The sequence below is a fragment of the Temnothorax longispinosus genome, chromosome 12 (genome assembly GCF_030848805.1).
Source record: "Temnothorax longispinosus isolate EJ_2023e chromosome 12, Tlon_JGU_v1, whole genome shotgun sequence".
Taxonomy (NCBI): domain Eukaryota; kingdom Metazoa; phylum Arthropoda; class Insecta; order Hymenoptera; family Formicidae; genus Temnothorax; species Temnothorax longispinosus.
Genome location: NC_092369.1, coordinates 12,897,372 through 12,909,912, shown reverse-complemented (window position 1 = coordinate 12,909,912; position 12,541 = coordinate 12,897,372). Strand labels below are relative to the sequence as shown.

Genomic DNA, 12,541 nt, shown 5'->3' with positions numbered 1-12,541 from the left:
CCCAATTTGACATGCAAATAATTTCGTTTTTCTGAAATCATCTACGGTTTATAATTATAGCGAAAATTAATCAATTAGAAGACTCTAAATCGAAATACAATCGTTTACGAAAATGTTGCTAGAAATTATAAGATAAATGACCATTTAATGTATTGGGGAAAACGCAATTATTGAAGCGTTATGCTTCTGCTGCTTCAACGTTAAACGCGTACAAAAAAAAAGTGCCATGCGATTGACGACCTCTCGCGTGAAATTTATTCCGAATGATATTCGTCGTAGGAGAAAAAAGTCTCGTCGCCCCTGTGCGATGAGAGAAGAGAGAACCGGGCGCAGATTCCCGTGGTGGTGTCGCATTGCGGCGCACGGGGGGCAAAAGTACCACCCGATGTACCGACCTCGAAATGTGCGACAGACGACGCACTCGAAACTCGAGCGAGGCCGTTAGAAAATCGAACTACGAAAATGTAGAACACGCGACCCAGAGCGAGAGAGGAAAAGAGAAAAATAGAGAGCGGGAGGAAAAGAGAGAGGGCCCAAAAAGAGAGCCCAGTAAAGGAGCGTGCGGAAGCTCAAAGATACGAGATTCTTTACGCAGAGCGAAAAGTCGAGACAGAGTACATCATATCGAGATGTCGAGTCTCGAAGAATAAGTGACCGAGTGCCATAAGTGCCCTGTCGAAAATTTCCAACATTTCATGTAAAGATGTAAACCAACAAACATGGCGATTTTGGTAAGAATGTTTTTGCCCGGAGTAACAGATATTAAGTTTTTACGACTTAAACATACACTTGGTACGACGATCGCTCGGAGACGAGAGGAAGATGTGGAGGAAGAAATGTGGAGAACGAGAAATGAATTCACGGTCGCGGTTGTTGTAATTTTGTGGGAGTACGATATACAGGGGTGACATAACCATTCAGCCATCGTGAAACTCACGACGCTTTCTTTCCATCTTAATCCTCATGCAAAGCGTTATGTCTCCCAGTCCGGATGCAATCGGAGAAAAATGAGCGACTTTCGGGACACTGTGCGCGCTAAGGAGGGACGCCAGTTTGGGAAGCCAACGCGTAATTTCGGCGTCTTGTGAGCGATCGTGCTACAAGTATTCCGCCACTAAAAATCCGTATTAGTCTTGTTGTCGATCATGTGCCAAGGACGTGGAGCATTCTGGAGCCGCGTTTTATATCGCGCTTTTTCCTCCACATCCGCATATCCGCCTCAATCTCCTCTCGCTAAATCATGAGACAAAAAAGTTACCCTGTTCCACAGTTGGACGCGTTTAATTCATAATGCGAAACGTTAACAAATCTTAAACTATAGGTATAGATATATCATGTATTGCTTATACGCAAATGCCTTCATAATAATTCTCAAAATCCAGAGATATTATAAAAGAAGATAAATGCTCGTATCTACGATAATAATTCATATTTATGCTTTTGATAGGAACAGAAGGTTTAAGTTAATAAATGTATAAATAAAATTAAACAATAAAATTGTGTCCGGTTTAGTTTAGCTTAATTTAATTTAATTTAAATCTTCTAAATATTCGTAAAATTGAAATATCGTACAGTTATTCGACAATTTTATCATCAAAAAACTACACCGCTCTGGTTGGCTCTCGATTCCATCTCCTAAAGGAAGGAAGATCGAGTTGAATATGTTCGGGCGTGGTGCCTTCGCGAAGGACGAGAACGTTACGAAATTATTCCATTGTGCTCTCTCTGAATTTCGTAAAATCGATTGAAACCTTCCTTATCTTTTCCTCTAGAATCGTCTGCAATATTATAACGTTTCATTTACGTTTTACCTTTTTAAATTTGACTATTCCTATAATTTTCTGCTGAAATTAAATTCTCTTATAGTTCTGTCATTTTTGGCATTACTCCATTTTCCCTTGATGCAATTTAATTTTTAAATCTACTCTCGCAACTTTACATGCTTTTGCAATAGGCCATAATCTAAAAAAGAGAATTTCTGAAATATTATATATTATATATAATATATATAAAATATTATTCTATATAGTGTATATGTATGCGTGTGCGTGTGTGTGTGTTTAGAGATGGATAGATAGATAGATAGATAGATAGACATTATTCTAATTGAAACATTTCAAAGTTAGAAAATTTAAGAAAATTTGTCAAAATATACAACATTAATGCAGTACAAGTAGGATGATAATCCCCTGTTGCGAGTTACTGCGAATCGCAACGAGTCTTCGCGAGGCCTTATCGCGGACAGTTATCATGTGTCGAATCATTCGCGAACGATCGCGAATTATCACATGGGAATTTTCGCGTAACGTTACCGGTCATTGCGAGTCATTACAATCGCAAAGACGACGAACGGCGATATAATCGCGTGTATATCGGCCGTCGTAGCGCGCGCAGCGACGCGGCTAGTTGACTGCGGAGACGAGGGTGCGGGTGGGTGGTGGTGGTGGCGGCGGTGGTGGCGGTGGCGGTGGCGATAGAGGGTTACGGCGAAGGGGTGCGCGGTGAAAGGCAGAAGGCAGACGGGCGGCAGACACCCTGTGCTTATCCCTACCCACCCTGGTCCGTGACTCACCAAACCGTTAAAGGATGAAGCCGCCCTGCTTTCACTCTACGCGCTCCACACAGACGCAAGCAGGTGTACACACGTACATCTCTCCACGAGTGAGAGGGAGAAAGAGAGAGAGAGAGAGATGAGAAGCGGCGCTTTCGAGTGAACGAGCGTTGAACGCAGCACGTGTACGTGTGCCGCGCGTTTGTGTGTTTACGTGTGTATGCGCGTACATAAAGGGTGGTTGTGGGAAGCGCGAAGCTTAATTACAATGATTAGATTCTTTTAGGATCAATTTAGAAGCGAACTTTCTCTTAATTGAAACATAAAGGCACACTATAGTTTCTTTTTTTATATCATAAGATTGAGAATCCAGCCGTTCTTTGACCTCGTTTTGACGAAGATAGCTTTTGGATCGCGATTGAACAGGATGTTAACAATTTGATTGAATAACAATATACATGATTAAACGATAGAACCTGAAAGTCTGATTTATTAAAATTTCAGTTCAGAGCTTGATTATCAAGGTTTAATGTAAAACATTTGAAAAATATGCTGTGTTCCGAGATGAACTTTTTCTTTAAGGAAATATCAACAGGAAACCTGTCGTAAAATTTTAGATTGAAGGTTGTAAGACACCCTGTATATGAATGAAGTCCGGCGCGTAATTTCTAGTACATGGCAAAGGGGAAAGAGAAAAAAGACGAAGTCTGGAAAAATCTATCCATGCGGACGCGACATTTTTATCGTGAACACGCCGGAAATTAGCAATTGCACACATTGCGTTGTGCACATAATGCATATAGTCAGTCTACGCTTTATTTTCAAAATTTTTTCTCTTCATAAATGCTAATTGCCCCTCTCCTCTCTCTCTCTCTCTCTCTCCCTTCATGATTCGTATTATCAAAAATTTATTCAAACGAGAATATTTACAATTTACCAGTTCAGCAAAAAAATGTAAATAGCTTTTAATATTTTTGCCAAACTTTTAGTCTCGTACTTCTGTTACGACATGTGGAGAACATTTTTTTTATATAATCTATATCTCGAATTAGAACACCAAAGAATCCTACAAATTACGATAATTTAAATCGAATAACAAATTTAATTCCGCCGAATTTTGTATCTAATTTTCCCAAATTAAAATATTCATGTTCTGTTACAGGGCACACGTTGAACGGCCAGCCATTGCTAGAATTCCCAATGGCGAGCGGCGAACCGGCATTGGAACCTCTGAGAATCAAAAGAGCCACTCTGTGGGCAAGAGTTGAGCTCAAGCATGCCCATCACTATCAGCATCATCGTCACAGTCAGATAAACCAAAGAAATATCACTCTCTGGGTATTTAGAGTGCACTGCGGTAACACGACGCATCTTCGAGGCAAGGTAATCTATCGATAATTTCATAAAGATCTTTTTTTTTTAAATAATATAAATAAAAAAATGAGCTTTAGCTTTCGCCATTCTGCTCCATCTCATATCAAACATATGTGTATGGGTCTAATTTTTATTCTCATTTTTCTTATTCTCCTTAGATCAGATATATCTTCTACTTTTTTTCAAATTTGTGGATCTATTATTCATAAAATATGTGTGTATGCATGAGGTGTAAATGTATATGAGTATATGCAGTGTACTGAGCTCGGATCCGTAGGTTCGCCAAGCCTAAATGACTGTGCGGATCAGTCATCCCTGCGAAATCATGCAAATTTCTAATAACAGAGTTTTAATATCATGCGTGATCCTTCGTTTTAACTGTAATTATTTGCGGCCCACAATTCGACCAAAAATCCAAAAATGTATTTATTTAACAATTGAAATACTTTTCACAATCAAATTAATTATTTTGGAAAAGATACTACTCCAACGTCCTTGTCTTTCAGGGGACACACACACACACACACACACACACACACACACAAAATCATTAATGCAGCCTTACGAGATTATTACATTACGTTAGAATAAAGTTCTCTTTATCTGAAATAAGCGGTTCAATCTACAGGAACTCGGGCAACACTTAGAGATGGTGACATCTCTTGTGGTGAACGTCGGCCAGCTCGGCTGGCAGAAATTCGACGTGACGAAGGTCGTCAGCAGATGGTACACGACGAACTACTCGAAAGATAAACTGACGCTGCTCGTCGACTGCAGCGGATGCGGCTCGCACGTCCACGTATCGACCTTCGACGGGCACTCGCCGCACGTAATCGAGTCGTCCCTAAATCCAAAAGGTAATTCCCGAAGCAAGTCATAAAAAAAATTCACGATAAATTTATTCGTTTAATTCAGGAGTCGGCAAATTACGACCGTCTATTTTTGTATTAACTGATCGCGTAATTTTTTATATATTTTAAATTTCGTCAATAAAAAATTTGCTCTCTTTATAAGTTAAATAAATATTTATATCTTCTTGGTCCGCACAAAATTTAAAATATTTACTATTTGGGAGATATAGAAAGTTTGCCAACCTGATCTTTACGCACTGAGAAAAAAAATGTGTTAATCCCAAAAAATATTTAGTCCGATATACGAGCAACTAAACATGTTAGTTAGTTAACTAAACATTGGTTGTTTCAACAATTATTAAGTTGCACTAAAAAAAGTATATGCATTCATGTCAACCTTTAAAAATTTTTAATCAAGAATTAATTAATTTAAAATGTTTAGTTAAACTACCTAAAATATTTAGTTGCTAGTATCGGATTAAATATTTTTTGGGATTAATAAATTTTTTTTCTCAGTGCGTTGATTGGAAAATTCTTGTAAATATTATCTTGCAAACTAGCGCAGAAATTTTTGCTAATTATCCTGAATTAATATTAAACTTTTTTTACTATAATAATTTTACTATATTGCAACACATGTAGGATACAGAACTTTAGCTAGCTTTCAATCAGATAATTGCGAGATCAATAATTGTTTCATTCGAGAAGATTGAAGCATTCTCTGATCAATCGCGTCGTCGAAAGATATTACTGCATGATCGATCAAGTAACGTTCCACGATTATTTATAACACAATCACTACTTTAGTCTCATATGGAAGCGTGCTGTAATTAGAATATTTTCTTTCAGGCGATCACGATCCGGATAGACCGTTTCTAGTCGTGCGTACTGATCCAGCGGCCGCGAAGCGCGTTAGGAGACGGGCAATCGAGTGCAGCGGCGCGATAAAGGGTCAGTGCTGCAAGCAGAGGTTCTATGTCAGCTTTTCTCAGCTTGGGTGGGACGATTGGATTATTGCTCCTCAGGGGTGAGTAAACCATTCGTAATGCAAATAATATATTAACCCTAATCAGTCGGATAATAATGAATTTTCGAGCGATGTATTCCCCAAAGAAAGCACCTAGCTATTTCGAGACATTTTAACGCACACGAGTGTCGCTATCGATACGCTAATACGGATTCTCTCGACAGATACTACGCCAATTACTGTAGAGGAGACTGCGCGGCTGGTCACAGAACGCCGGACACATTTCTCAACTATTATACCCACGTAATCGAGGAATACCGGAAGATGGACCGGCTGGCCGGCATGCAACCGTGCTGCGCGCCTCTCAAGTTCTCGCCCATGTCGCTAATCTACTACGGCCCGGACTCGAACATTATCAAGAGAGACCTGCCGAAGATGGTGGTGGACGAGTGTGGTTGTCCTTAAAAACGCGACAGGGAAACGAAAGGGCACGCTCGAGAGAAAATCGTCGTGCTCTGCCTTGTAAAAAAGAAAAGAAAAAGAAGTAATCGCGGAATCGTAACCGCGAGCCCGGACTCGGTCTGACAAATCGGTCCAGAAACCGTCCGAACTCCGCGAGATTCGTCTCGCGGTAGAAAACGGGAACGTCGATGAGCCGGAAATCGATCGAGCGCGCGGAGCTCGAAGAGTAGTTCGCGCGTGGACGGTTTCCTAAAAACGATCGCCCGAGGGTAGACGGTATGCAAAGATAGTCAAAAGAACTAGGTAATTTTGCTAGATTTACACGCCACACATCGACGCGATTGCGTTCCCGAGCGCGTGGTGATGAAATAACAAAAATTAGCCTTTCTATATATATATATATACAAAATATAGAACGGTCGAGTACGTAGATTAGATCTTACCGGTTGGTAATTTGTAAAGAAAAAGAGAGAAGAAAAGAAACGCGGCGTCTGGGTTTCAAAGCGTCGTTTACAATACGCATATATAATATATTTATCTATATCTCTCCGGTTTATTTGTACGCGATCGTAAAAGGCAGAGAAGAGATACGCGAGAGAGTTATTCAGAATCGGTATTCTTACCCAAGAGCTTAGTCTTTCTTTATTAGTTGCGTGATGAGAATGAGAGAAAGAGAGCGAGCGAAAATGAGAGAATAATTAAAACAATTGAAAGTAAAAGACGTGACTTTTACGATTATACATATAATATAAGATGTATATATTATATAAATATAAATATATATATATATACATTCTCGGACGCATACACACATACGTGATTCAACCGAAGTATAGAATATTCGCGTACGAGTGCCGCGCGCGCGCGCGCATTAAGTATAAAGACGAGAAAGAATCTCAATCTCTCTCTAATTGCCTTGTTTTTTATGCAAAACTTGTGAAAGTATCGAAAGTAACGGTTTAAAAAGTAATAAAAATGCTATTTAAAAGTCAAAAAATATACATATATATATATATATATATTATATATTATAAATATATAATACACACGTACGCACGCACGCATACGCAGCCATATACACCGACACACCTATACGCATAAGTACACGTAAATCCAGTGCCGGGGTCGGGGATTGGAAACTAGACGGGCGGGATGAAAAGTACCCCATAAGTTCAAAAGAAGCGAGAGAAAAATTATTATTATTATTAATTATATTGTTAAGCGTAAGGTTGGCCCTAGAACTACGATTGGGTGTTGCGAGCGTGCGTATATTTCGACGATTTTTACAGATAAACACATACCGACAATTTGATTATCCGCTAAACGCAAAAATATATGACAATATTCGAGTACGCGCGCGATTTTGAAAAGAGAGACCGCACACTCCTGATATCTCGTACCGTAATGTTAAGAGCAGTTTTTGCAATTTTCCTTAATCTGAATAAAAAAGAAAAAACGTGCTGTTTGTATTTTCGCTGATAGGTATAACGAACTCGCGAAAGTCCGCTGGAATGCGTATACCGAAAATACGTCTAATTGCTACGTTTCTAACAGCAAGATTGTCAAAAATTAGAAAACGATTCGGGAAATTACGGGAGAAAAAAAAAGGATAATATGCATGAACTAACCGATAATTGCGGAAAAACAATAACGCGACAATAAACGAGGAACGGGGGGAAAGATGCCTTGAAACATTGGGCGACAATTTTCGAGTGGCGGCATACATTTTTTTCCAAAGCAGTTCATCGAACGCGTTTCGAGACGTGATGCGTCAACGTGATTTATTGTTCCAAAACGACGCGCGCGAAAAGAATTAAAGAAAGAAAAAAACTTAAAGATATAAATAAAATTTTTTTCGTGGGAATGTCACGTTCGACCCACGCAGCCTTACTGGGCCTTATTAAGGTATCGTCGTACTATTACTAAATTACTATCAAAGTAATACGATAAAGCTTAAGTAACGATAATGAACACAGCGGAGACAACAACGGCGAATGTGGTGTGAAAATCAACGGGTGTGAACAGCGCGATAACGTATTATTGTATTCGATCGGCGATGTAAAGTAAATTGCGATGGGTGAAGAACGGTGTGTGATTAAGGGGTTATAGGACCCTAACAGGAGTAAAAGTCAGAAAAAATTGAGGAGTTGTAAAAAATTGTAAATTAATAAGAGTACGAACTTTTTGTTATGTATGTTGACTACATTTAACAATATATCCTTTGTATAAGACAATTATGATTTAATGATGCATTAACATCACTGCAGTGACCATTTCAATTCTGTTCTGCGAAAGAATCATACTTCAATGGTAACTATCCTAGCCTCAACAGAAGTGATCTCTGAAATTAGTATAATTAATTCTTTTTATTCATTAGAGTTATAATTGTCGGTTAACGGAGCAGATATAAAAAACAATATTTTGCAAAATGGGTGTTATACAAAGTCGAATTTAACTCTTTACTGAAAAATACGAGCTAATTGTAAAATAAATAAAAAATAGTTATGAAGTTTGTGAGAAGCATCCATGAAGACCGGTGCATACAATTATGATAAACATTTTTGTCAGATATGAAGTTAATTGAATTGATTAAGTCGTTCTCAAGTTATCGTGCGGTTACAGTTTTAAAAAATGCTATTCTAAAAAATGAACACAGTGATGTTAATGATGTTAATATTCACTATAAAATCTAATTCTTTTAATACTAAGATATTGTTAAATGTACTTAACAGACATACATAACAAAGATAACAAACAACTCATACTCCTATTATTTTACAACTTTTTGCAACTCCCCAAATTTTTACTTCAGAGTCCTGTAACCCTTTAACGGGATCGTAGAAAGATTCGTGGTGAGGAAGAAAAAGAGGGTGTAATCCTTCGAAAGTTTCCTTGGTGCGACTTCGACTGATTCTTTTTTCTTTTTTTTTCTTCAAATTGCTGGTGCAAGAAAGGATTAGTAAAAAAGATGAGTGTGTATGTGCGTGTGTGTATGTGTGTTGAGAGGGAAAATTATAAATACGACTAGAGACATTCCGCCGTTCAGCTAGAAGAAAGAACTACTTGCGTCCATGGTACAGTTTACGAATGACTTTAAGCGAGCGTATTTCTAGCACCGTTAAGGAACATTTCTTCGAATTCCTCTACTTCTTCATCTTCTACTATTATACTACTATTACTTCTTTTTTCTACTTAATTCCTTTTGAAGGAAAGAAAACTATAAGTACGTACAAGTCTCGATAAAGAAGAAAAAGCCTTTAACAAGCTCAAGGAGTGCGTTTACGACCATTGTACCGATCGTAATGTATAAAAAGTGAAAAAAAGATAATGATGGTGATGATAAAAATGATGATACTAATGATAAAAAAAAATAATGACAACAATAATATTAGTAATAACAGTAACAATAATATTAATAATAATAATGATGGTGGTAATATTAATAATAATAACGGCAACAACAATAATAATAATAACAATAATATTAATACTATTAATGATTATAATGGTAATATATAATATTACTACAAATATTACCAATAATAACAAAATAACAACAGCAACAACAATAACAGTACTAATAATAATACTTATTAATAATTAACAGTTAATGCATAACAAAAATAATAATAAGAAGAACAATAATATATTAATAATGCTAATAATAATAATCATAATAGAGTACCGTTAATATAATACTGAAGATATTGATAATATTCATATTTAATAATACTTTAATGACACAAAAGGTAATATTAATAATAATATGCATAAGGAAAACGGAGCGCAGGCATCAAGGCTGAGCCGACGAAAGTCTACCCTCCTTAATTTAAGAACGAAAACTCCAAAGGAAGTGAGAGGTATTCGACGCTTTGAATCACTTTTGTGATCGTTTGAGACGCTGATCTCGTCGACCGATCCGATGGGCGACAATACGTCACCTTCGCGACCCAGTGTGCATAAAATTTCAAACACGAGAAAACGAAAAGAAGAAGAAAAAGGAAGCAAATCAAATTCATAATTCCTCTCGTATTATCGTTCCTGACTTTATATAGATCGCTTACGTGTTACTTGCGCAAGAAATAATAAACGAAAAGTCACTATCTCAGTATTCGAGTAGTTTAACCAACTAACTAATTAATTAATTAACTTAAAGAAAAAGAAAAAACGGAAAAAAACGTCTTTTTTATCTCTCTCTTCCAGTAATTATCCGCTAACTTGGAAGGTGCGATGGTCGCCGCTCTGGATGCGTGCGACGCCGCGGAAAACACACACGACGCGATTTGACACTCTATACTATACTAGCACTGACTTCCGCGAGAAGGGAAGGATATTTTGAGCTTTCGAGCTTCGAGAAGATGCGACCCGCGTGCGATTGCGCTTCCGCTTTGGCGGAACGAGAACTTCCCACCACGAGGAATGCCGCGTAAAATATCAACCAGATCGCGTTCGCGCGCGATCACACGTCGACTTCGGAAATCTCGAATTCTAGACTGAGGAGACGCGTTTCGGACGAGGCCCCCCCCCTCTTCCCCCCTCGCAAATCCAATCGCGCTCAAACGACGTAGGAAAAAAAATGTTTTACAAGTGTTTGCGAGGAAAGATAATAACGCGCAATTTAGCGAATAAATTCGAGCAAGTGCCCTTGCACTTAAATGCCTTTTAGCGAATTCTCGTCTCGGAGCTTGCGCGTCGAGTCCGCGCACTTTTTGCGTTTAGCGAGTAGTTTAAATAGCGAGTTTTCGAAAAGTACTGATATTTATTAGCGCGCAGATGTTGTTAGCGTACACGCGTCATGATCATCTAACGATACAATTTCGTAGTGCAGGTAAAAGTGCCTTATAACGGTCCTTCACGAATACGAAGCGAATTCGTTACGCGAATTTTCTCCGGCCGCTGACCAACGAGCGGATTATTTTGCGAGAGGGTCGTCCGAGAATCCGCGCAAAATTTCTCTGCGATTAACAATAGGATAACACGATTATTGCGAGTCTAATCGATTTCCGAAGTCGACCGGAAGAAAAAAAAAGATTTCGCGTGACGGTCAGAGGCGATTTCGAGTACTGGGGCGAAATGCAATGGTCGATGGAAAACGATTGCGCGTGCGTATGTGTATGCGTGTTTTGTGTGCGTATGCGTGAATAAAAATAGAGAAAGCTAGATAGTGAGGGAAAGAGGAAAGAAAATGCGAGAGAAGTTTATTGTGTACTGCAATATAAATCTAAAAGGCGCAGTTGGAAATTCTATACTGTAATATATTACTCCGATATATTATTATACAAGCATAATAATTTAAAATAACCCTTGCAGTTGTAAGTTTTGAAAATAAGCTTTGACTTGAAATTTGGAAAATCCAGTAAATTGGCAGCAAATCGCTCTATGCACGAAACTAATAATATGAATGAAATTGATTATGAATCACGTTATTAGAAGTAGATTTCAAAAGTATGAAGGTATCACAAAAATTTCTTTTAATTGCATTCAACAATTCAAGCGTGATTTTAGTTTCAAAGATCTAATTGGAAAAATTGGCACTTAACAAATGTACGGTCAGACTGCCGATCCTCTAAAAGTCGAATACGCGAAACACTTAATTGTATATAACTTAAGTTTATGAAAAAAGAATGGAGATGATGGAAGGGGAGAATGAGCGAGAGAAACGGAGAGCGAAAGAGAAAAGCGGATCAATGTAGTGGCGATCATCCCGATAGGATAAAACAGGTCGAAAAGTGAGTGATACCAAGAGAAAAATCATGTTCTCTCATCTTCTCTTAGTTCTTAGTTTCGGCACGGCGTTAGCCGGGGAGAAAAAAAAAGAAAGGGAGAAACGAAATTGTGTGTCGGTGATTTTTTCGCGTTCGGCGAAGATTCCTTCTTTCTTCCCGTCGCATTTCCTGCAGGGTCAACGCGTCCGTTGCGAGATATTAATTATATATTTCAAAGATGGATGCAATTCCGAAATAAAAACCCCTTAAATATGTCAGATAGTTGCAAGTTGTTAATTCCCTTTTCAGAAAAAAAAAAAGACAATTATTGCCTGATTCCTTCCGAATGTCATCTTTCTTTTCGATAAGTTTTCACCATCCACTTCTTGTCTTGTTTTATATGTACGTACTATTGTGACTTTCTCCATATTTTACTCTTCCTATACTTTTAAAAATAAATTTAATATAGGCGTATTACGTAACTGTCGAGAATTTTGATGGCGAGTCTCGAATCACGAATTTAATTAAATTATTCTTTCAGAATGTGTAATCCGTTAAATATTAATTTTAAATAAATATATGTTCTTATTACATTGTCAATACGCTTTTAGAATTATTTTTAATATAAAAA

General features: G+C 37.9%; 1 protein-coding gene across 1 annotated transcript in view; it reads left to right on the top strand.

The window, feature by feature from the left end:
- Nucleotides 1–12,188, top strand: part of Actbeta (inhibin subunit beta) — a 30,324-nt gene extending 18,136 nt beyond the window's left edge. Inside the window, exons 2-5 of the mRNA XM_071795476.1 lie at nucleotides 3,714–3,934; nucleotides 4,554–4,782; nucleotides 5,626–5,803; nucleotides 5,968–12,188. Of these exons, the coding sequence (XP_071651577.1) occupies nucleotides 3,714–3,934; nucleotides 4,554–4,782; nucleotides 5,626–5,803; nucleotides 5,968–6,208 (869 nt within the window). The 3' untranslated portion in view covers nucleotides 6,209–12,188. The remainder of the gene's footprint in view (nucleotides 1–3,713; nucleotides 3,935–4,553; nucleotides 4,783–5,625; nucleotides 5,804–5,967) is intronic.
- The last annotated feature ends 353 nt before the right edge of the window (nucleotides 12,189–12,541 follow it).